General features: G+C 40.0%; 2 protein-coding genes across 5 annotated transcripts in view; both read left to right on the top strand.

Annotated features, from left to right (window-relative positions):
• Positions 1–324: 324 nt before the first annotated feature.
• Positions 325–8,989, top strand: RB195_005962 (uncharacterized protein; the record flags this gene model as incomplete). 2 transcript variants are annotated; one of them, XM_064178791.1, is made up of 17 exons in its annotated part: positions 325–412; positions 2,369–2,393; positions 3,737–3,818; positions 3,895–3,982; positions 4,043–4,177; positions 4,333–4,452; positions 4,516–4,660; positions 5,107–5,236; positions 6,126–6,263; positions 6,366–6,469; positions 6,914–7,038; positions 7,092–7,201; positions 7,320–7,457; positions 7,533–7,632; positions 8,218–8,327; positions 8,541–8,732; positions 8,849–8,989. In XM_064178791.1, the coding sequence occupies 17 exons, from the start codon at positions 325–327 to the stop codon at positions 8,987–8,989; spliced, it is 1,971 nt and encodes a 656-aa protein (XP_064035803.1). The 2 variants fall into 2 exon arrangements, with proteins under 2 accessions (XP_064035803.1, XP_013295889.1); XM_013440435.2 differs by lacking the exons at positions 325–412; positions 2,369–2,393 and having other exon boundaries at positions 3,738–3,818.
• A 36-nt stretch (positions 8,990–9,025) lies between these two features.
• Positions 9,026–24,302, top strand: part of RB195_005961 (uncharacterized protein) — a gene marked incomplete at both ends in the record, with an annotated part of 35,087 nt that continues 19,810 nt past the window's right edge. For 2 of the 3 annotated variants that reach the window (XM_064178790.1, XM_064178789.1), the window contains 7 exons: positions 9,026–9,048; positions 10,748–10,787; positions 17,895–18,015; positions 20,765–20,870; positions 21,046–21,160; positions 21,726–21,907; positions 21,970–22,120. In XM_064178790.1, the coding sequence (XP_064035800.1) occupies positions 9,026–9,048; positions 10,748–10,787; positions 17,895–18,015; positions 20,765–20,870; positions 21,046–21,160; positions 21,726–21,907; positions 21,970–22,120 (738 nt within the window). Of the gene's footprint in view, positions 9,049–10,747; positions 10,788–15,725; positions 15,828–17,894; positions 18,016–20,764; positions 20,871–21,045; positions 21,161–21,725; positions 21,908–21,969; positions 22,121–24,302 lie in introns of those variants that run through there. The other variant, XM_064178788.1, reaches the window with a different exon arrangement.

The raw sequence follows: 24,302 nt of genomic DNA, 5'->3' as shown, positions 1-24,302 counted from the left end.
CTTTTGCTTCAGTCCAGTTGCTATCGTCGTTGTCAGATTAGCGTTTTTTCCTTATCATTCACTAATTGCTTCATTATTTCCATCTGCAGTTCCTAAAGTGCTTTGCGGGTGCACTGCCTTTCGATAGGGGAATTTGCTGAGTCGGTGGGAGTCCTAAAACTTAGGCATTAGTTTTCGGCGATCCATGAAAGGTAAAGCTACTAAAAAAAGGAAGATAGATCTGGAACTGCTAATGCTTCGACCTCACCAAACTCTTCAAACAGACTTACTGGAAGAGGAGTTGAGTTATATCATTTAAGGCACATCAGTAGGAGCACGTAGGTTATGCAGCTCTGGGGCGGGGAGCTTTGCAATGTTGAGCACAAATTCGAAGTCCCGCCCACAGGATCACTCCTTTCACCGTCCACGTTTAGTTGGCTATTAAGAAACTTCACGAACTTCTAAGTTCTGAAGGTTCAGATGTCTATTGGTAGTCTTTTCTTCACATTTTCTTTTTTAAGTTGAAGTTTTGTTGCGGTGGTTTTTCGTTCCTATTCATATACCATTGCATATATCGTATCATAGCAGTAGATGGTAGCGTTGGTGAGATTTTCTGAATGATTTGTTAGGTAATCATTTCAATACTTTTTTGTAAGGTTTTCGAAATTCATGCCCTTTTTAACCTTTTGCAGTCTCTCAATTTTTTTTTATTGTCCTGGAAAGTTCCTGTGATTTTGTTGTTGCTGATGTTGTTCTATTGATTCATTCATTAACTACAGTACCGATTTATTTGAAGTGTGCAAGAACAAAAAACAAACAAACAATGACTTTTGCTAAGAATCTCAACTGATCTGAATAGTTGGTCACTAAAGAATTACGCTAAACTTTTATGAAAGTTGATCAGACTGTTGGCAGCATGAAATGAATGAGCAACAGGATTAGGTGTTCTTTGAAAATCATTGCATTTCACGAGGAAAACGTAAGCCGGGGCTCCCAACTGTGCTCTTATTTCAGGAAGCTCTGTCTTGCATCTTTTTGTTATTAGCGTTAGCCTACATATCCTAGATCCTCTAAGAATAGTGGATAGGTTTTAGATCGCCGAGTAACTTACATAGTTACTTTCAGAGATAAGAGCGCCCCCGCAACTACGCTTTACTCCATTTCACATGATTTTTCGAAGGTAAGTGGATAATACGCGCGTAATGATCTGTTTCGCTCTTTTTTTGGAGACGGGAACCTTATCTAAGGGAAACAATCCACACGTCTCACTGATAAGGGTAGTCTGAAGTGACGCTTGAAACTCAGACGCTCACCACAACACCACAGAAGGTTTCTCCCAAAAAATGTCTACGAATGGAGCACTTTTCTCATCACATGTCTCTGAACCCTCTACCGTTGGATTATACCAGTATGCCACGGCCATTCTGACTAGATTTGTGAAATAGAGAAGTACGCAGCTGAACCCACACTGTACATGTGTGCAGTCATGTTGGGACCTACATGGCCGCATTTTGTTTGTACTGATCAGGATTTCTACTACGACTTCATATTGAACAAAGTTTGAGTGGTTTTAGAGGTTTTTTCCGTGGGAACGACGTCTTCTGAATTGCGTTCATCGGTGTTCGAATGATTTGTCGCTTCTCAAATTCCGTTTTTCTTTCATTCATGTTTCCTTCATGTTTCTTTCATGTTTACTCAACGTTTTTCCTACTTCATTCATTCGCAGTTTTCTACTATCACTTCGGTTTCCAGAATTTCCGGAACTAGAAGCTCTTGCTGCTTAATTTTTGAAAATGATGTAGTATTCCTAATGTAGATTTGAAAATGGTATAACCATTCATTTCTTCCTTGCCTTCAGTTAATCCGGACCCCACATTGCTTTGTTCCTTGTTTTGTTTTGGCTATTCTTAATCTTTGCCTACGAATGCTTATTGATTTTGCCGCAATATTTCTTTTTTCACCTTTTCTTCTTCTTCTTTTGTAATGGAAATCGTTTCACTTCGTTGCAACCGTTAATATGGAACTTAATTCCTAATTTTTTCTCTCTCCTTTTCCGATCCATGTACCTTATTTTCGAACCGTTCGGCTACGTGTTTGTATTAGTGTGTGATTCAACTTAATCGTTCATCGTCCCCCATACCACTCATCGTTTTCGATTGACTTTTTATATTCCACTCTCCAGCTCCACCTATCGCTGATTCTTTTGTTTGCTTCTCGTACTCGTTCACATTTGTCTTCCGTACACCTTTTTCCTACCTGAATGAACAATATCGCTTCTGGATTTACTGTAAAACTAGCTGCGCAGTGCTTGTTTAGTGTTTTCAGGCGGGACGGCGAATTATTGGCTTGCGACAGCTACATTACTGACACATTCTTGGTCGTTAATGAGGCCCACAGCAGCTCATCACGTCAAGGTGAGTCCCACTGTATTCATACGTTTCTTGCTTTAATTTCTCTACAATTCTTTCATATAGAAGCATCATATTTAGTAATTTACCTGCTACAGCTAACTATTGCACTTTTTTCTCTTTTCTTCCTCTGGATTATTTGTTAGGAGTTCCTCTACTTCTTTTGGTGCACTGAAATCCTGTGAAAATTTCCCGACCTTACATGTGCATGTGAAATTGTGAAATTCATGTGAAATTCGAAAACTATTGTGTTTTGCTTTGAATGTGGAATTGTACTATCTAACATTGAGAAGCATCTTTCCAAAGGCCGTTAGTTTTCATACGATTTGTGCAATTGGTTGCGCGGTGTGTTGAATTTTTTGCTCTACTCTTACTACTACTCTGGAACTTTTTTATTCCAAAAACTCAGCAGTTGAAAGGTCCTCATATAGTGGTTCTATCCAAATTCAACCGATCACTCTCTCAGAAGAATATTTGGCTTCAATTCTTTGTACTATCCCACGTCTGGATGATTGGCGAAGGGATCCTCATCACTTGAGCCTCACCCCATGAGCTGACCCCCTTCACCTGAGGAGGATCTGTCTCCTCCCTTTCGCATCTATGTAGTTGAGAGAGTTTAAGATTGATTTTATTCGTCGTGGGAATTTTTCATGAAAACCTCGCAATTGTTTTTTTTTTCTCTTTAATTAAGGATATCCACATTTTCCTCGGCTCCCACGCTCGCGGTGAAAAAGGCTTATTCTGATTAGTTTTGTGCAAAAAGAGGCTTTTCGTATGCATATTCCGATTTCGTATGCAAAAACAAAGTTTTAGCAACTTTTCTAAGTTTTTGTTTTTTGTTTTGAATGTAAGTGAATGTGTTTTGAAGTGTTCTGAATGCAAGACTGAACAACTATTTTACTTCATTTTGATGTTTCTTGAGTTTACAAAGAATAAGTCACACGAGTTTTTGGTACCACTGCACGAATCCGACTTGGACGCAAACATAAAGAGAACTTTTTTTCTACTGTAAGAGAAAAAAAGTTTACCAATTATGCCCTTTCTGGTAACTTGTGTCGCTGTGCATTTTCTTGTTGCCATTTTTTGGGCGACATAATTCATGTTGGCGACTACTTGCTTATTCTTTAAACACTTTATTCACTCTTGTTTCTTCTCACACCCTACTACAGTATGCAAAGAAATAATTTCCGATGCGAAAAACTCTAAGTCGAGAAGTTTTGTTTCCTGCTGCGTTGGTATTGTCACAGCAAACCGGTGCTTGTGCATAATTTCCTTTCCTGATCATACGTGATTTCTAATGAAAAACAGAACTAACATTTTGGTTTTTTCACTGTTCTTTGTTCTGTCAGAATGTGGTTCGAAGAACGTAGTTGGTCAAATCTGAGAATGGCGGAGCTTGTCGAAGAATGGAGGGACCTTTGGTCGTTCAAGGTTGGTGAAAACTTCCAGAAAGTTCTCGAGAGTGCCAGTGATTGCCCATAATTCATTCATAATTCAACATGTTCAGGTCGATTTTATGGTTGCTGCTATTTCCTATGTATTCGCTACTACTAATTTTTTGAACTTGCCGAAACTTATTCTAGAAAATGGAGGGTGTAAGTAATATAATTTTTATTTGCTCATCCCTTATTTGTACACGACAACCGTAGTTTCAGTAGCATTTGTGGCTGCTTATGGTTCTGCTCTCCTAGTGCTTGTGCTTCCCACAATTATTCTTGAACTTGCTGTTGGTCAGCTGACTGGTCGAGCACCGGTGCAAGCGTTTTACCATCTGTCGCCGGTTTTTAAAGGTTTTCCCCCTTATCTGTCATTCACACATACGTACATCGGTCTTTCCTTTTTATATAATGTCGTAAAATGTCTTTGTTCTTTCAAAATTTTGAGCAACAATTTCTACCATTCGTAAATCAGACTCTGTTTATACTGGGAAATATCGCTTTTCTAGGTATCGGAATCTCACAAGTATTATTTACTCTGCTTGTGTTAGCCACAATGACACGATTTGTTGGATGGCTGATTCTATTTCTCTTTCATCTCTTCTGGACCATTCAAGCTGACCGACCAGGTGTTGTTTGGCTTACGCCAAACCGATGACTATCACTTATTCGTGTCTATACTGTTCATTCAGGATTACCATGGCTTAACTGTAAGTACTTTCCTGAACTACTATCAGCGCCATGTAGGGATGCGGGATCAATGGCAAATTTCACACTAGCTGCGCATACAAAACTGAGCACCGTACAAGCAGAAAGTTCACTGATTCAGTTCATGAGGTACGTTGAACAACTTCTTTATGCTCACTGATTTCATCTAATTTGTGCCTCCAGCTTTTTGACCAAATAATCCTGGAGTCCTAGAATTGACACTAGAATATGTGTATTTTCTCTTTCTTAGGCGAAATTTCAGTTTTGCGTTTTTTGACTTTTTTTTTAAAGTAAAGTCTACAGCTTTTCTTTCTAATAAGTTTATTTCGAACCCCTCGTTCAACCTTTTGATTGTCTGTCCACAAAGTTCTGCGCCCCACTTCATAAGATCCGTGTGACTTTAATATTGCTTAGGAGATTCTTCAACTTCAAGAAACTGCTCCAAATGGAGCAAACACTCTCCTTTTGATCATATACAGTAAAAGCGAACAGTAAACATCCAAACTTTGTTTTAATATTAGTTTATATTCTGTTCCCGCAATTGTAATTAGATAATCTAGCACTTCTTATTTCAGTTCTCTGGAGAGACCCTCATTATCCATAGCTGATTTCGGAGATTTTCAATACTATCTGCTTGCTGCTCAGGGACTGGTGTGGATCATTGTGTTTTGTGGGATTTGCTTTGGCGTAAGATGGCTCGGAAAGGTTTGCTTATTTCACTTTTCTTTTTCCACTCTTTTTAATTGGGGGATTCATGATGAAATGTAATTAATGTTATCTCCGAGTTTTCCAATAAATTCTTAAAATTAAAACTTTCACACAAATATCAACAAAACATTAGTGAAACGAGACAGTCCTTCTCATAACACCTGTAAACGACAGGCTTGTAAAGAGGTTATCCATTATCAATAATATCGTATTCATTCCTCTTGATTCCTAATACTTAAGAATAGGATTCGGGTTAACCGGTATCTACAAAGAGGGAACTTAGCATTCCTCTGAAAAAGAAAATTTTGAGAATCCCTGCCTGATTGTTCCTTTTGTTTGGAATATATTCCGAGTCATTAAAAATTGGAACAGAAACAGAGAGATATGAAAAACGTAGACAATCATTTCTCATCAAACTCAGTTGAAACTGTTCTAAGAAGTTGTTATCTTGTTTCAAGATAAGCTTCTCTAACATTTGTGAAAAATTAGCAAATACCTGAAAGAATTAATATTTGCTTCTGCCTCGTGAGTGGTGCAGAAGCAACAGCGTGGATGGTCGCATTGCAGTCACGGCTTTCTCGACCACCATGTCTGCGCGCTGGGATCGCGGACCACTCACGAAAAACCAGTTAATTTGGCTCACCGAGTGGTTTTTTTTTGAGATTTCGCTCCTCTTCGCGTTCACCATGAGTGCATGTTAGTGCATGTTTGGTCATATATGTCAAACGAGAAGCCGAGAGTTTTTCTTTCCAATTCTCTTAGAAATGCTTCTTCGAAATAATAAGTACTTTATCCTTTATTTATCCCAAAATTTTTGAGAAGCAGTTACAGGCAAGATTTATCGTGTACATTTAAGAGGACATGAATTATGTTTAACGTTGTTCAGGTGATTCCATTTTCCTTCATGGCAGCGTTCAGCATGCTACTTGCGCTTCTTATTCGGGCTTGTACGATGGATGGTCTTATGTCGATTTTCAAAGTTTATTTCAATGCAACAGACTGGAATAGACTTGCTGATTACCATGTGAGTGTGGCTAGTTTTTTTTTTTTAATCTCTCTTACGCAACTGAGATCTTTGTGCAGAGGATCATGCTAACAGCTTCGTTCTTCATTCGAAACGTTACAGGTATGGAAAATTGCCTGCGAACAAGCAATTCTCGCCACTGGAATCGGTTTTGGTGCATTCATTACAATGGGTTCATATAACAGAAGATCGAACAACCTCGTCGGGTAGGTTTTGTTCTGCATACAGTTCTCTTACGCTAATGTGGTTATGACGAGTAATTGAAGTAGCTGTGCAACTATTTTTTCCTCTGTTTTTTTAAACGTGAACATTCCTTTCTTAATTCTTTTTTTTATTTTGGGAATCATGGCGCGTTCTTGATGAGTAATCTGTACGCTGAAGTAATCGAAAATTATCTTGCCGCTTTCGTATTTCACATACTTCCAGCTGATTGTAGATTTACACCTCAAGTTACCTCAAGATCTACATCAAGGTTATAAGTAGGCTGTAATAGTAAATACTTAACTGTTACTTAAGTTACTTATACTTAAGTTCTTAGCTTTTCGCGTACTTGAATTTCTGTTGTCATACTTCGTGAGATCTTATCTTATCTTACCTTAAGATTATATCCTACATTGTTTCTTGGCGTTTTCATTTTCCTTTTTTTGCAGCGATTCAATACTTATTGTTCTTGGACATGCTTTGTTGACGCTTATGCAAGTCGTTACTGTGATAGGTTTAGTTGGATTTGTTGTGTCAAAGACAGGCTTAACTCCTTCTGATGTCATGGATAAGGGTAAATGCAGCCAGTGAAATGTAAACGCAGATTTTATAAAGAAAAAATTTTAGGCGAAGCACAAATGTGGCACGTTCTGGCTTACTTTTCTTATCTTCCCAATGTCAAACTATGGAGTGGACTTCTTCTTTTTGCATCTATTTTCATCTTACTAAACATATTTGTGAGTTGTTCCTATCACCTCTATAGATACAAATTTGATTCTCTTTACGAGGACGAGAACTGTAATTCTCGAAACTACCCGTCCTCAATTGACAGTTTTACATGTTCGTTTATTTTAGCATCTCCTCTCTTTATCTGTTTTGGCAACTCTGGAAGACGCTCTCGGCGATCGGTGGTCCCGTTGCTTCCCTCGCTTCATTCTTGCGATTTTTGTCTGTAGTCTCATCTTTTCAATTTCGCTATACTTTGCGACACAAGTGTGTTCATCCTTAATTTGTAGTGAATGTTTGCCTCTTTATTCACGTATTTTATTTTTCTTTATTTTCTTCTAGGCCGGACGACATGCCTATGAGTTGGTGACAGGCTTTCTTCAATATTTGACTATTTTTGTTATTCTTGCTTTCGAACTCTTCGCAACGGCATGGTTCTACTGTGAGTTCTATATATAGTCTAGAGCGATGTTCGCGTGACATGAGGAGCTCATCAGTTTGGAAATTCATCATTGGTTTGTTGTAGGGGTGAAATTGTCAAATGTCTCATTTTACATTCCGTCTGAGAAATTTCCAACCCCTTATTTTTAGTAGGGACGCGTGTAGTGTAGCGGTTAGAGGCTTCGCTTCCTGCACGATCGATCGGAGGTTCGAGTCTGCCTTAGTGCTCACCAAGCGTTTCTTCCCTCTAGGGTCGATAAATTGGTACCAGACTTGTGTGGGAGGATACAAGCACTGACTTGACACATCGGCTAGCCCCCACAAGTCGTTGTATAGGCCAGTTCCACGTTAGTAAACCTCAAACGATTTTGGATTGAAGTGAATGTGGGGGCGCATCTCACGCGGATTGACTTTATTTTTAGTTCCTCATACGAGTTGTTACGCGACCCTGCAAGTTACGAATTGTTCAGCTGATCGAAATGGTTTTTCTCAATGTTTTGCTTAAGATTATCTCGTTATATGGCCTCTTTTGTGAAATTTATTAATGTATGTATGTACTTCCTAAGAATACAGTAATCATTTAAAGGTGCACATCGCCTTGGCATGGATCTCCATGTAATGCTGAGAAACGCGTGTTGTTGGTGTCTTGGACACTTCATTTTGTATTTCACATATTTACTACCCATAATTCCTGTGGTAAGTTTGATAACAGAGTTATATTTAGAAATGTATTGTGTGGCGTTATGTATTCTGGATCTTTATTTCTATCTCAAGGAGAAATTCATTATGTCATCGGAAAATTATTTTCTCTAAAACCTTAACTTTCTTTGGCCAAAAAGGGATTCAGTAGAAAGATTAGGAAGCTCGGTGATATGGCGGATTGAAAGTGATATTTTTCGTGATTTGCAGGGAGTAGCTGTGCTGAATCTTCATGGCTACGACTTCTCTACCTTCTCTCCTGCCATTCATTCTTGGCCTTGGTCGGAATGGGTTGGGGCGGCGGTGGCACTTGTACCTCTCTTGCCAATACCTCTGTTCTTTATATTCACAATTTTGGGAGCCTGCTGTTGTCGTGGTAAACAAGGCTATACAAGAGGACAGGTAAAGTTATACATGCTTACGAATGACGTGAATGACGCATCTGACAACGTTATGATTGACACAATTCATTTCCTTTCGTCTTCTTTTCAACATTTCAAGAACTTTTTTGAATTCAGCGATTTCGATCCGTGTTCACTTCACGATTACGAAGAGACCACCGGGATAAGTCAGCGCCACCTCCTCGATACACTGGCACTGCACCTGGCTACCTTCTCTTGCCTCAAGCTCCACTAGCAGAGCCCGAAACATACGCTTAATCGTTGAAGCGACATTTGTGAATATTGTGACTATAGATGCGATACTCATTTTTAGTCAGGTTAGTACATTCTTTTTTCGTCATTCATTATCACGGGAATAGGTTTTTCTCAGAACATGATTCTCCTCATGCGTTGAATAGGTGTTATCAACCTTTGTTCGTTAAGATCACATCATTATGTGAAAATCTTTCTCTTTCTCGTACGGCTTCGTGGCTTTGAGAAAATGTTGTGTGTTTAGAAGGGGGTAAAATGACAAATATAAATAGGTCATTTTACTGCGTATTTTGCGATAAAGCACTGAATTTGATAGGGAGAGGAGTTGCTTGGTGAATCATGGGTGACAATCTCCTTTAAGATGCCAAAATATTGTTCTAGTTATGTATGGTTTCAACCGCATCTCTTCTCTTGTTTACAAAGTAATGCTTATGCTAAAGAAAGCCACAAGTCTTAATGTGCCGAGGAAAAGAGATTTCATATTTCGTATTTTCCAATTACGAAAAACAGCTATTCGTGAATTTTCTTATGAATAATTAGAATACGTGATTGCATTGATTGGAAGTTGATTGCGCAGATGTGATACTGTATGTTATAGGTGAGATAGGTTCGACAAAGATAGCATGACATTATTCCTAGAACTAAAGTCAGAATTACTCAGTATGCATAGCTGTTCACCAAGTTGTAGATTTTTGTGGTGAATTTTTTTAAAGGCGCTCATACCACTGTACTTTTGGAGCATTTGAGCACGTGTTAAGCAGATGTTCGAAACAACACCTTTCAGACAGATACCGGGTTCTTTCCAGTAGCGGAGAGTTTGAGGTGTAGTTTGTAAGTATCACAGCAGAAACGCGAACCAATCCCTACGAATTCAGGGATCGCAGTCATCAGCCTGTCTAGCTTTACATTCATAAAATTGACGGAATGTTCTGCGATAAAGTGAATTTCACCACCCGTACGAGTGTAAAAAATTGCTTTTCGGAAAACTGCACCACTAATGCGTTTGATGCGGTTTCATTTTGTGAATCTTGTGTTTGCAAAAAGTTGTCTCGTTGGATTGACTGAGTCCTCCGATTCCTGGATTTGTAGGGGTGCTCTCGCTTTTGCTCCCATCAGTGAAGGCTACGCCCTTGAGTCATCCACTGGTATAAAGAACTCACCCTGAAAAATCCCCCCATACGTTGCCTTTAAATTCGTGAGGTGTCCGTGAGAGGTTCTCCTCCCCGGTTTGTATGATGTCCGTGTTCGTATTTGTGTGTCTGTTGTTAATTGTAATGGATTATGTGTTGTTCCAAATGCGTCTTGTTTATTTCGTATATTAAAGATGAGTATTTGAAATGAGTGGGTGATTTGTTGAATGGATGAATGCAATGCAGTGCGAAGCTGTGCAATGTTGATTAGTCTACAATTTACAGCAATTTTCCTAACATGCAGGTTTGATAGCTTCCACAGTAGCCATCGTTTTCTAAGTGTTCTTTAGTCAACCTAGTTTCTAAGTAATTTTTGAACAAAATGAGAGACATAGCAGTTGTTTCTAGTACAATCCTGATTAGTCTACACTCAGTGCATGGCATCACTTTCTCTCTGTTTCAGCTGGTTGATTTTTATATGGATTTCAAAGGATATGTGTGTACCTTTAGGAACTGGTACAACTATGTAATTGCTTCTAACGTTTCGTTGATATGTGAAATCAGCGATCTAGACAGTTTTCTGTGATTTTCAATCTACCTCTAATTTGCAACGAAATAAATGTGTTCCATTTAGTAGAACATACCGGTATTTCAAAGAGGGCATGGACACCCAAGTCAGACACAAGCCGCTTCCGTCCATCATCTCTATCCGAGTCGTTTCTCGTCGTTTTTCTCCCTCCCCGTAAAGTGCATATCCTTTCACGTAATTGGAGCCATCACACACCGCATGTCTTTGTTTTCATTCCTTACGGTTTGCAAAATCGAACAATAACCTGAATGCTGCCTCCTGCACTGCTTCGATTTCACTCATCTTTCATTGTTATCCTCATATTCGTCTCGAATAAATAATCGATACGAGATTCTCATAGATCCCCTAGATGTGTACTCCGTACTAGATATATTAACCATTTGAGTATTTTGTGTTTGCTTTTAAAGTTGTACCTATTACTTCTGTTGTGGATTTCTCGAATGCATAATGTGCTAAAATAGCCATGAGTTATAACAATAAAGACTAAGTTTATTGTTGTTGTCGGTTGTCAGGATGCGCCGAATGCGATTGTCGATCATTCGACTGGTAATCGTTTTGTCGGGATTATCCACGGGTTTCCAAAAGTAGGCTGCGACACAGCGATACAGCTCTGTGACGCCAATAGCTGGTTATGTGGTGAAACTCAGGGTTTCTAGGGTTGATCGTAGAGCGCTGCGAAGTTTTTGTGGTCACTGGTGTAGATTGAGAATAATGATTGAGGATGGCTGGAATTGTCAATGAGTTTGTAGATGGATATGAGAACATAGATGTGTGATATCGGAAAAAACAGCCAGTTGACTAGTCTAACATCGGCGATTAGTTTTTTCAGGAAGTTCAGTATTTTTCATTGCGTCGTCTGAGAACAAACTACTTCGTAACTCCAGAAATTATTGTACGGAAATCTCTGCCTCTCCTTTCTCTTGCTGTAGTAGATGCACATACGTCTCTTCGCTGATTTCCTTGAGATTTAGCCACCACTGGTGTTCATCTTTATTAATAGCTGACCTTTAGGCTTAATCTCTTTGTCAGAGTCTCGAAACGTCATATATACATCGAAATCAACGCTGGTTTATAAGTTGACACCACTGTAAATTGATACCGCAAAACAGCTCTGACTCATCCTGAAGAATAATTAGTGGTGCATCCTTAATTATTAACGGTCATTCAAGTTCGGGTTGGTTGCGCGAGAACTTACGCGCATGGCAGAAAATCAGTCATGCTATTTTCATTGCTCTCCTAGGGATCTTTCTTTTTCTGTCCTCGTGAAATAGTTCCTGTGTGAATCAGTTCCCTTTTTTCCGCTTTCTCTCCCTCCAAGCAGATCAAACAGATTAAAGGAGGGTAGCGCTATTATTATGGTTTCGATTTTCCTCCGCTCTAAGTGTTATAGAATTGAGGAAAAATATTTTTGGGATCTTTTTTTTTAAATTGTATTTCCTTGCAATCCTCACACACAGACGGAACACAGATTCTGCGAATCGAAACGACGATTGCGGTTGATTGACAACGCATGTCAATCCATGCAATTTTTCACCTGTCCTTGCGGCTAAATGTCCTTGCATTGTCAAGGAACGGCAATTTCTTTTCCCATGTGAAACGAGCAATTCGTGGAGCAAACCTCTCCACCTATTCTTTTCTTCTTAGTTTTCTTGTTGCTAAGCATTACACGTTGTGACGACCGATCATCATAGTCGGTTCTTCAAGTCATCTCGATTATGCTATGAGGAATATGGGAGTGGAGAATTGTTCTTGTAGATTCTTCTTTGACGTCGTTTCTCGAAGAGGAATGATAAAGAGTTCAAAAAACAATGTTCCATTTATACGTGACTTATAGAAAACACTTCTAAACGCAGGTGGTTGCACAATGCGAGGAATAAGGACGCTACATAAAAGACTTAATTTGAGGACTAGCATTTTTCATGTACTCTTGGTAATCTCTTGTAAGTATAATGAGAATGAAACCGTCAGCTCCCTCTTGTCTAGTTTTTCTGTCTGGAGACTCATCTCTATGTTCTTTTTTCTCACTTTTCTTTTCTTGGACATATAAACACTACAAAAGGTTGTTTTCACCTTTCCCTTCCGGTTACTCTCTTTTCTGATCCTTTCTCAGCCGTTACTCTTAAAGGTCTCTCTCTTCTATTGCTGTTTCTTATGATTAGACTGGATTTTGCATTTTTATAAGATCTTTTAGGTACTTTATGATCATTTTATTGAGTCCCTGATTTCATAGGAAATTCCGAAAGCAGAGCGGAAAAATTGAGTTGAAGACCAAACAACTCTATGAATTAAAGGCACGAATCTGAGGTGGTGCAGATTTCAGGTGGAGTATTCGTATACAGGATGGGAGACTACGGAGAGGGGGGTGATTCCGTACATCTCTTCCTAATTGCCGTAAAAACGGCTCGGAAAATACGGCTTCATTTGTTTTGGCGCACCATTTTGTACAAGAGGTTCGATTGGAGCGCGCCAGTCTTGTGCGGCGCCGCATCTTCCGGGCCGTTTTTTACGGCAATTAGGAAGAGATGTACGGAATCACCCCCCTCTCCGTAGTCTCCCATCCTGTATACGAATACTCCACCTGAAATCTGCACCACCTCAGATTCGTGGGGTGATGCCTTTAATGATTTTTGAGAAAAAAAGGATTAGCAGGGCTGAATTCAGTTCCTATCGTGATTTTTTCATTAGTTTCTCTTAATTCCCATGCAGAAATATCCACCACAGTTTAGTGCAGAAATTTATAATTTACAGTAGTGGTATCAATCTGAAAGCTTGGAATTTCCTATACCTAGTGACTTCGTCTTTTGTTGTACAATACTTGGAAGTAAATGTAAACAGACAAACGTTTTTCCCCCCACTGAACGAACTGCATTCGGATTCTGTGCAGAAAATTTTCAGTGGAAGTTCATCCAGCGTAATGGATTTTCAACGGCGTTTAATCGTGGCAAGAGAAGGAATTTCGTGGGAAAAAACTCACGGATTATTTCATCATGTAATGATTGTTACATCTAGAAATGAACTTTTTTACTATAATTTCCTCAAAGCAAAACTAACTGCTGCGAAATGCGGTCGAGAAGGGGTAGTGAGCGTGATTTTCCCAAAGTTTTGCTAGTTTTTAGACCGTGACATCTAATGATTCGGGGCAAATAGCGATCCGGAATGGATACGCACTACACATTTAAATACGTGCCTGTGAAGTGTCAGATCGCTTGCTTTGTTTTTTTTTTGTTTATTTACATTGCCTTCTAAGCGACTGCCTGTGAGGTCCAAATCCCTTGTCTTCCGAGACTCGTTCGAAATCAATGCACAAGTTTTTCGTAGCTTTATATGCTTCGATAAGCTATTGGAAGAGCTTCTCCGGAACGTGTAGGGATCGAGCCAAACACTTTTCTGAATGAGTTAGTGCTTCTCAAATCACTGTTGCTACATCTTTCTATGAGTCCTGGACAGCTACAAGAGAAAGCGGAATTTCTCGGTGACTGTTACAAATAAGTGATTTGTTGTTTTTTTTTGCGAATTGCTGACTGCAAAGTAAAATCACTGGGTCTTATAGATATTCCTTTGCTATCATGCTGGTATAATTGACATAGTATGAAGTTTTCCAACATTTGCTCGATATACTAATATTCACACAAAGCGTAAATGTACTACACAAGGAAGCTAGACGCGGAATTTACTATCCGTTTTATTTTAATTTCCCTATAAGAGCCTGTTCATATACTTCAATTTTTATTTATTGCATTGTAGTGCACCTATTCATACCTGCCTTGTAATAACAACTATAATCATGAGATATGTCAAATAGTACATTATCTAAAAATCCCGGTCATTTTTGTTAGACTAAAGGTTGTAAAATTAAACAGCAAACATGCTGAACTGTCTTCTTTTCATCCAATTCCTGAAGATCCTACGGTGACTGCCGAAATTATCCTGAAAAGAAGAAGACAACACTATGAACGAGACCCCGTTGGCAGAAAAAGAGCGACTGACATGTCGTCTTTTGGCGCAAATTATGTCAATGATTAATGTTTTCAAAAATACGTAGCCAAAAAAGGTTAATTGCATCAACATCAATAACCAGGGATTTAGCCATCATCCGAAGATGGTTCGCAGACGCTCAATTTTCACACGTGAAATCGGATTTAGATTAAAATTTCTGGCTGAGTTCAGCGAAGTTCGCGACGCTGTTTCAGTTGAAGGAGATATTAACTATCTACACGACACGACGAGTCAGCAAAAGGAACTTAGACTAGGAAGAAATCTATTGAAGCTTGAAGTGCAAATGCACTGAGAGGCTGGCTTCTAATTTTTTAAGGCATGTGCTTCTTGTGAATTTACCGAAAATAGGTACGACAAGTGTGAAATGGAATTTTTTCCAAGTGTTTCTTGGGAGGGAACAATTTAGCATGTCATAGGACAAAGTAGGTGAAGTTAAAGAAGCTTACTGTACACACGAATGCTTTACCGCCTGGAAATAACTAGTCTTGGATTACAGAGTCAAGCTTTCCAGGCACATCTGTGGTTTTCCGGCGGCGATTACTTTCTGCTTGTTAGGCGAACCAGCAGTTGCCAGGCGTTCGCATCGCTCTCCCCATTACCTCTTCGGGAACCGATGCTTATTCTTCTTCGGCGGGGCATTTGTTCAGATTATCATGTCTTGTAGACGCTAATTCCTTGGCGCTGGTTCGAATGTGCAACTGGTGGTGTTTTGACCTTGCGTTCGGCTTCGCAATCCTTCGAACGCAACCCGAATGAAAGCGATGAGAAGCGCGAGGCGAGTTGAGAGGCGGCCGTGGAACAGCAAATGAAGACAAAACACCATCGGTAGCGGGCAGCGCTGTTTGATTCTGGATACAACGCTGCTACTCTAGTTCTGGAAGTCCGGTGTGATGGTCTATGCATCAATTCCGAGCTGGTTTCTTCCCCCATACGCCCGAGGGGTCAGTGTCCGCTGTTGCACTGTTCTTCTTCTTCTTTACTCATCCCCGTTTGTTGGTCGGGGCGATTCCCCACATAGAAGCTGGTTATGTGCACCTCCTTACTGCTGGTCACTGGTGGTGGTGGATGCGCTACCGCTTGCTGCTTCAGTGATCTCATGGATTTCATCGCGTTTCTGTCGGCTCAGCTGGTTCCCCTTCTTTTCATCGTTCTTTGAGAACGAGAAATCTTGAACGTGGCCAATCATGACACCATCAATCGCTATGTGTAGACCTTCTTTTCCATAAAATGTCTTTGTGTGTCCGTTCTACCGAATGACGTTGAGCTTCTACAATAAATTATCCTTATTTTAATGTCCGATCCGGTTTGAATGAAAAAGCTGCACACTAAGGCTAACTCCATTAGCGCACTATTTGCCCCTTGGAATCTTTTGCATCAAGAGCGACCGTACACGTTTGGGTGGATGTGGTCTTTCCTCACTCTGATCCGCCACATTCATCCCTAATGTTCTACTCTCTATAATCGATTCTTATCCTGTTCAGTTCAGAATTTTCTGCGCTCATCTACGAGGTCTTTCAAGTAAATTTATTTTTTTTTGCGGGAGATATAGGTGCGTACGCCCTGTCTGTCTAGTCGTCTTCCTTGTAGGCACTTCCACAGAAGAAAAATTTCTGATATCGCATAGGAATTTAAAAGTTACTTATACTGCCTAAGACATCCACGACTCCTCTTACATGCTATAAGTCGTAAAAGTGAACAGGAGAATCGTAGTTGTCAAATGAGCTGGTTTGAGGACAGCAGAAATGTTATTTCAAGAAAAAAGGGTGTTAAATATTCTTTTCTATTCCTGCGTTGATCGTATAACTAGCTATTGCTGATTTTAGATTAATTAGTGTTAAGAAAATTTTGCTAAGCGGCAAATATAAAGAGAAGAGAATTTACAAGGAGTTTGAAAATGTTTATTGAACATTACGCACTTTTTCGAAGTATTCTTTGTCCATTTCTTTTTCCCCAATGACTCTTTCACCGATTTGAAAGCTCAGATCAGAAACTTTGGGAATAAAACGGCATGCCTGCGTGTGAAAGGAAGCCCACGAGAAAACTAAAATCCAGCTGTTCAAAGCTTATGGAGACAAAAGCTGAGTGATTTATTTCTGCATTTTCATAAATTTTATACTTTCTGTCCTTTATACCAACTGAACTCTCTTATTGCTTTAAATGGATTTAAACGGCAGTTCTTTCTTGTGATTTTTTGGTTATCTGCTCTACTTTACTAAAGGTTTTTTGGCGATGACTGTAGCCGCAAACTGGTTCGACTGCAAATGCTGAAGTTTTCAATTGCAAAGAATCCATTTGCTTTCATGACGTCGAAGAGGAAGATTTACTGCTGGTAAACTCTTCGTAGCAAAGCATAAAAATCTTTGCGACATCTTCGCGCTTGAATTCAGCGTTGGGCCTACACCCTTTTGACTACTCAGACTAACTAATTACAGGTAGAAAAGTTGCTTGAAATAATATATGCACGTCTACTATCGTTTTTAGTACGTTTTCTAACTAAATTATTCCAAAAAGCGCTGATGTCCTGAGTATTTGTGGACGAAATCTGTATTGGAAGCACCTGTGGGTCACACACTGTGTGATGAGCAAAATTACGTGAATCACCGGTGCTGCACGTCGTCTTCAGTATGATGGAAGGGGAACCTTGCCAGCGGAAGGACTGGTAGTGCGGAACAATTCTCAGCTAAATTAATTACGGAATTGATGGCTAATTTTCATCGCGCTGCCAAATTTCTGCGCCCCCATCGCTTTTTATTCTACCGTAACACACAAATTGGGCATTGTCAGGATAAGACATCGTTAAGCCGGACGAGGTGGTCATATCTTGCACAAGAAAAGGACATTTCTCGAGTAACTATGTTTGTATTGCATCGTAAATCGCTGCATACACGTTGCTACGCCTACCGCGTACCGCTAACACACGACCAGTATCGTCTGAATGTGTTCTACCGAATCCTGTTTAGTGTTATATGTTGCGCGTTCCGCGCCTGGATTTCTCGTTCCGCATATTACTCCTCACTGTTATGAGTCCTCTATAAATCGTTCATATTAGAAGGAATCACAAACAGTCGGTGTCTTTTTCGCTTCCGGGTCTGTTTGCTGATTGTGCGACTCCTTTCAGGACACCCCACAAAATGCTGCGATTAAGGCTGTCATGGGTAACCACTTTTTGTAAATAGCTCTTTTTTGGATTTTATAGGAACTGCTTCTTGAATTGCTTGTGCCTCATAGTCCTGTTCGATTCCAGGCAGCCATCGTTGTCGTCACTTTTTCTGGATTTCCGCAAATGGCTCGTGCTATCGGCAGCGACGATAATTCGAGTGAGTAGAATTTTTTCTGTCGAGGACGTTTCTGCGTAGTACGATACGAAACCGCTTTCGGATGAAAAACCATTTCAAACGATTCCAAGGAAGAGGTTTTCTGGGAAAGTTCTCGGCGAACATGCCGACGTAGTTCAATTGCTCCCGAGACTTTCTTCTGTGCGTTGATGGAGTCGCTTTAAACGTACAATGACGTTAACCCTCTCTTGTCGGATCTTTCCACTGGAGAAGATCTGTGTGGAAGAGAGAACGAGAGTTAGGTAGAGATGAACTTAGGCAAAGTCCCTAAAAACTCCTACAGATCCGGGAAATCTCGGATTTGTATAGCTGTCAACTCAACGTAAGCATACTTTTTTAACATTCAACTCGGAGAAGGAAACTCAGCATAAAAAATCTCCCCTACTTTGAGGAGTGTATGCATATAGTATATGAACTAGGGTTAACTGAAACGCTCTCCACAAACTTCGTATAAGGGTCTTGAATCATGTGGCGGAGACCTTATCGACCTGTATTTCCCCCATTTTTGTCAAAATTTTGTTCACTTTTTCAGAGCCCCTCAAAGCACAAGCATTCCAAAGTAGTAAATCCAGGCCTTGCGGTCACATATTGTTCTCTATGAATACCTTTTGTTTCAAGATTGAGCTGGTGTTTAAAAAAATTGAAGAAAAGCTACTACCAATTCAGTAGTAGAATTTGTAGAGAGGCTGCCTACTCTCTCCCTGGTTCTATCTCTTCTCCCTCTTTAAATGTAAGCATTGCCAAATGATCCTTAACTGCTGAATCTCTGGAAAACGACCCAAGATAAGTGGAAACAAGCCTTTTCTATGTAGATTCTGGTCTTATTACAGTACGAATAAACCTAGAACACTAGCTTTTCGGTTAAATGAAGGGATAATATGAGTCAGAGAGGGAGGAATAAAGTGAGAATGGCAGAAAAAGTACTATGACGTTAGAAATTAGCCTATGATTTCAATCTTCAGTTTATTTCCAAACTTGACAGAATACAATCATATTGTGGTTCCGCATTCGAAAAAAACCACTTTTCAGAATTATTCTCACAGCTAAACCACGTAGTTTTTGCAGTGCTGCTCTGTTTGCGTTGAGTTTCCTTCTATGCATTCCTTGAATAAGAAGTGCTCAATCTTATCCTTCTATGGCAAATAAAAAGCTGATCAGATATGCGACTCATCGATTCAAATCCTGCTTTTTGCTCAGATCCTGAACGACAACGAAAATTGCTTCGCTAATGATTAGTGCTCCGTTTTGTTTGCTGCCTTCATATCAAGGCAAAGCGTATTAGCGCATATGGATTTCCATTCGTATGCATCTGGGAAATCAAGTTCTTCCAGAATTTCTCTAACATCGTCCCGTTCATTATCATCGTTTACACCTCATGGGAATCATGAGAATCTCTCACGATCCTAATTTTCTCAACATAAAACCAGTCAAAAAAATGTTGGTGCGATTATTTGCAGAGGTTGTGACGGAACGGAGCGAAAAACGATTGACACTGAAGGATTTGCTCGCTATGTCTTTTTTGTACGGTAATTGTGAATCTTCTTAGATGGTTATCCACAATATCGAGATCGATCGCAACAAATTACACGCCTTTTTCGTCTTTTCCCATCTGTAGATCGCAAAATTATCGGATGAATATCGTGACGAATTTTCTCTGTGAGAAGCCAGCTTTTCTTTCTTAACCCACCACATGCAAATATTGAAATTGTGAGCGTTATGTTATGACTACGTCTGCAATTAGTTTAATGCTCAGAATATTTCTTCCCTGCTTTGAACCTCAATGATAACACTTACCTTCAAAAAGACGTTAGATTTTTTGTTCTGTAATAGCGGGAGGTCCAAGAATGTCATTGTATCAGACTAGAATGCGAAGACAACAACTGTTTACTCTTACTATTCTCCCACAAGTATTAGTCAATAAATAAGAAACAAACAAATAATAAATATTGGTACAAAAACGGAGATTAAAATTGGCGACGAGATCGCTGCCAAGTGATAATTCTCAGTCACTGAAATATCATCGGATGATTGCTGAAGCATTCACGTCCCACTCTCATTTTCCGATCGAAAATTGACGGAACTACTGGAAACTCCAACACACGAAACTGTATTTCCTTTGGGAAATAATTAGAAAGCAAATAAATTCTTAGGATAGGAGGGATCTCATAGAAATAGCGCTCCTATGCAGTGTAGAATCAGGTCAAAAGGATCTGGGTTCGAGAAGGAACTTCCACTATATCCAGTAGAACTACAGAGGTAAGTAGGGGTCCCACCGAGTCAATTCGAGCGCAGCGAATTAAACAATTGCATCAGCTCGGTTCGTCTTGTACTGGCAGTGGATGAACTACTATCAACAAAAATGCAATAAGAAAACACTACAGAAAACTGTCTAACTAGCGGAAAGAAGGGAAGTACCGAAACGTCCCAGAGGAAACAAAAATTAGTTGTTGACAAATCCAGTCTCTCTGTTCCAACAAGCAGACGCTCGCGCTCGCAATTTGCGGACATCCGTTACCCTGGAACAAGGGGCTACCGTTAATGGACGAGGGCTTTGGAAGCGACTTCTGGTGCAGGCAATTTTGACTCGATTCCTTTTGTTGTTGTATAGTATTCAATTTGGCTAAAAAAATGAACCATGTTTGAATTGGGAAGGATGATGTTTTCTATTGTGAATTCTGCCGTTAACATAAGCAGTTGTGCTTGTTCTAAAACTATTCCTGGAGTTTTTTAGTTGTTTGCTCGGAAACCGATGCTGACATCGTATTCGTCGTCGACACCACCTCATCGAACAGCACCTCGTTTCTTGTTCAACAGCATCGTCTTCTACGAACATTGAAGTGAGTTAGAACGAATGTGAACGCGGATCTTGATTTAATACGTCGTTGGGATGGAGCCCAGGATCTTGCAGCGACGGTTCACGCGATAATCGTAAACGCTTGTTGTGCGACCGTTGTTCCGCGCCTGACGATAACACGCAGGAAAGGATTGCATAACTGCTTCTCTTGCTTTCAGAAGACTCTCCAGCGTCCTAAAAGGTCGATCCGTTCGATATGGAGTGATTGGATTTCACAGACAGCCAGAACTGCTCTTAGAACTGGAGTCACCGTTTGCAACAGATACGGGGAGGGTTAGTTGGTTGAATTTTTGTGTTCTCTTCAGAAAACTTCCAGAGGAACGGATCTAGTTGTTAAGAAAGACGAGGATTTTTCTCGAACATTTGCAGATATTTAGAAAACGTTGGGCTAGCGGACAGTTTATTCTAAGATCATTTAGTAAAAGTTTGCCGGCTGAATAAAGTGAGACGAGGTGCGATTTCGGCAGGTGTGCTATATAAGCTCTTTAAGCTGCTGCGAGAGTGGAAAAAGAGCAATACTGCTCCGGAAAACTATGAAACTTATAACTATCAGCAATCAAAGGGAAAGTTTAGCACAACCTTTTGACCTTCACTTTAATCATGTCCTGTGTGGCTGTGAATCTCAAAACGGCATCTAATTGACCCAAGAAAATTTTTCTTAGCATGTTTCAACGCTTCAACGGTGAGACTTTAAACAAATCTGGAGAATACGTATATTTTCTATGTTTCTCCATACTTTTTCCCCACCACAGAAAAAACAGAACAAGAAACTGCAAAAATCTGTCCAAAAATTTTATTTCTCTGTTTTTTGTTTTCGTTCATCGTCATGATTCCTTAGGTGTCGGACCTGATCTCTTCGTTGAAACCCCGTCAATCGACGTCGAATTCAGTGGCACGTGCCTTAGATGAGGCAATGTCGTTATTTTTCGAGTCTCGGGGATCCGCTGAGCGACGAAAGATCGTCATCCTTGCTCACGACGGAGTTAACACAGATCTTGTGGCGGAGACGTTAGAAGCAGTGTAAGTTCGGTGGCACTCTCTAGATGTGGCGCGATTCTGGATGACACGGTTGAAATTTCCAGAGCAAATGTGGAGAAACTTGGCGCATCCACTTTTGCGGTCACTGGCAGTTCTCGACCGAACTCATTCGCCTTACTCGGATACACAGGTCTTCGAGAGAGGATCTTTGTGACGGCCGCAGATAGGGCCGTTTTTCAGGATGCACTTGATGAGGTGGGTGTTCTTCTGGGATTTTCTTATAACGAAGGCATCTATGCAGCTATCTTATTTCGTTAGGATGTCAGTGAAAGTTTTTTTTTCATCCGTCATATCCCTTTTTCCTCATTTCTTTAAAGGCTTGGTTTGATTAAAAAGTTCAAAAAAAATGAAAGTGCACTGTACGACACCATTATGGTTAGTTATCGTCGTTCATAATTGATTCTCAGAAATTTACGAGAGTCGAAATGGAATTAGTTTCACTCTCGATTTCCAACATTGCATAACAAGTACGATCTTTTTCGACCCGATCACTGCATGATCCAGTTTCTGCCTGAAGTCCTTGTGTAAGCAGTGAAAGCGGTTACGTTCACATAAGAAGCGGCTTCATTACCGTACCGTAATGCATACGTATCAACGTCAGTTTCAATTGCAACCGATTGCAGTACGTAGTAACAACGTTTGTTAAGCTCTCCTCAATCGAATGAACAGAAACAAAGCGATTTCTCGCTCAGTCCCCTCAGCGATTGAAGGCTGTTTCTCCCTAATCACCTTCTGGCGATTAGCTTTGAAGGAAAGCGCTTGTTATTTGATTAAACCGGTAAACGAATCTGGACAGTTGCCCGAAGATTCAAATGTCATTCACGTTTCGCATTCTCAATCATGTTTTTACTATTAAAACTGCAATTGCACTAGAAATTTCTCTGCTAAAAACACAATACGATCCAGCCAATCTTTGAAATTGAAACTAATTCATTAACAACGACATCGAAGAAGAAAACATAAGCGTTTATGAGGGATGAACTGGATTCTGGAGACCTGCAGATATATGTAGAACCGCGGCTTTGTAGACCAAAAGAAAAGTGGAGTGCAAAAGGACGTTCTGTTCTTGAAAATGCACAGAAAATGTCTACTGGAATATTCTCTTCCAAAAAAAAAACATAAAATAGGTGTCAAGAAGTAAACTAGCAGACACTCTTGCTATGTTAGCTACTGTGTTTGTTAGTAATGTATCGAGAAGAAACTACTGTAGCTGGATTTTCTGCAAGAGACGCAGGTAATGCGGTTGTCGAAGTTGTTTGTCGTAGCAGGGATGCTCAGTCACTTGTTAACTTCTCAATTTATTTATTTTTTTAATGCACCTGTAAGTCTCTTGTTCCACTCGTCAAAGCAGGAAATGACACAAAACTACTGTGAATCCTATCATATACAGGTGTGTACTTTAAAAAACTTTAAAACTCAAACTTTAAAAAAGGCTACGTTTTGCGTTACGGTATAGAAAGATGGCCATAGACGGTTGAGAGCCCAGGGAAATAGTGCTTGGCTCAGTCATACTTCATATCCTGAAGAGAATGTTCCGGTAGATCTTCGATCTAAGCGAAAATTTGGCAAACGATCACATTCAACTTGCCAAACAACTGAGACTGAGGCATTCATTCGAAATTAGGACCTTCATTCAAAAATTAATACATCTGTTACAGGTGCGGAACCCGACGGGGCAATTTCCATTATTGGAAAAATTCTGCAGAATTGTCAATGCTGGGAAAGTAGTTTATATGGTGAATCTCGGGAACTCGAGGTCTCTTAATCTGTTGCTCCTATGATCGTTCAGTACACTGCGAACTAATCCATAGATCACTACCTCCCTACCCTGCGCAGTTTCTGTAACTTCTTCGTTCTTCTTCAACGAAATTGCTTCTGTTTGGAACCTAACTAGTGTCATCAGGATGCTATAGGTTTTAAGGGCAATGTTTTTCTTCAATAATATATATAGTTTGGAATGGTATAATAGTAAACAACAGATGTTTGCTGCTGATCTGAGCGCGACAGGATCTCAATTGAAACCGCTACCACGACGTTAAACAGACTGATCCCATTAGGAATATACTAGACAACGGAATAATGACTTGATAACCATGCTTAGCTGTCGAATAACATTACTGGAAGAGTCTTCTGTGGTTGTTTTGCAATTATCCAAATGAAACATGCACCAGGAAGAGGAAATGACAAGCTGTCAGTTTCGGTTAAGAATGAGATCATCTGTAGCCGCATCGCTGCTGGCTGGAAGAATCAAGTAGAACTAAACAAAACTCGCTCTCTCCGACTATGCGTGGATATCTTAAGCACATCAGAAGAGCAGCAACCGTAAATTCATAGGAAGACATATAAATGCAAAAAAAAAAGAGTTTTCTTTTCACCC

The sequence above is a fragment of the Necator americanus genome, chromosome I (assembly GCF_031761385.1).
Source record: "Necator americanus strain Aroian chromosome I, whole genome shotgun sequence".
In the NCBI taxonomy this organism is placed as follows: Eukaryota; Metazoa; Nematoda; class Chromadorea; order Rhabditida; family Ancylostomatidae; genus Necator; species Necator americanus.
Note: the sequence above shows the minus strand (reverse complement) of the source record. Positions and strands in the feature narration are given on the sequence as shown.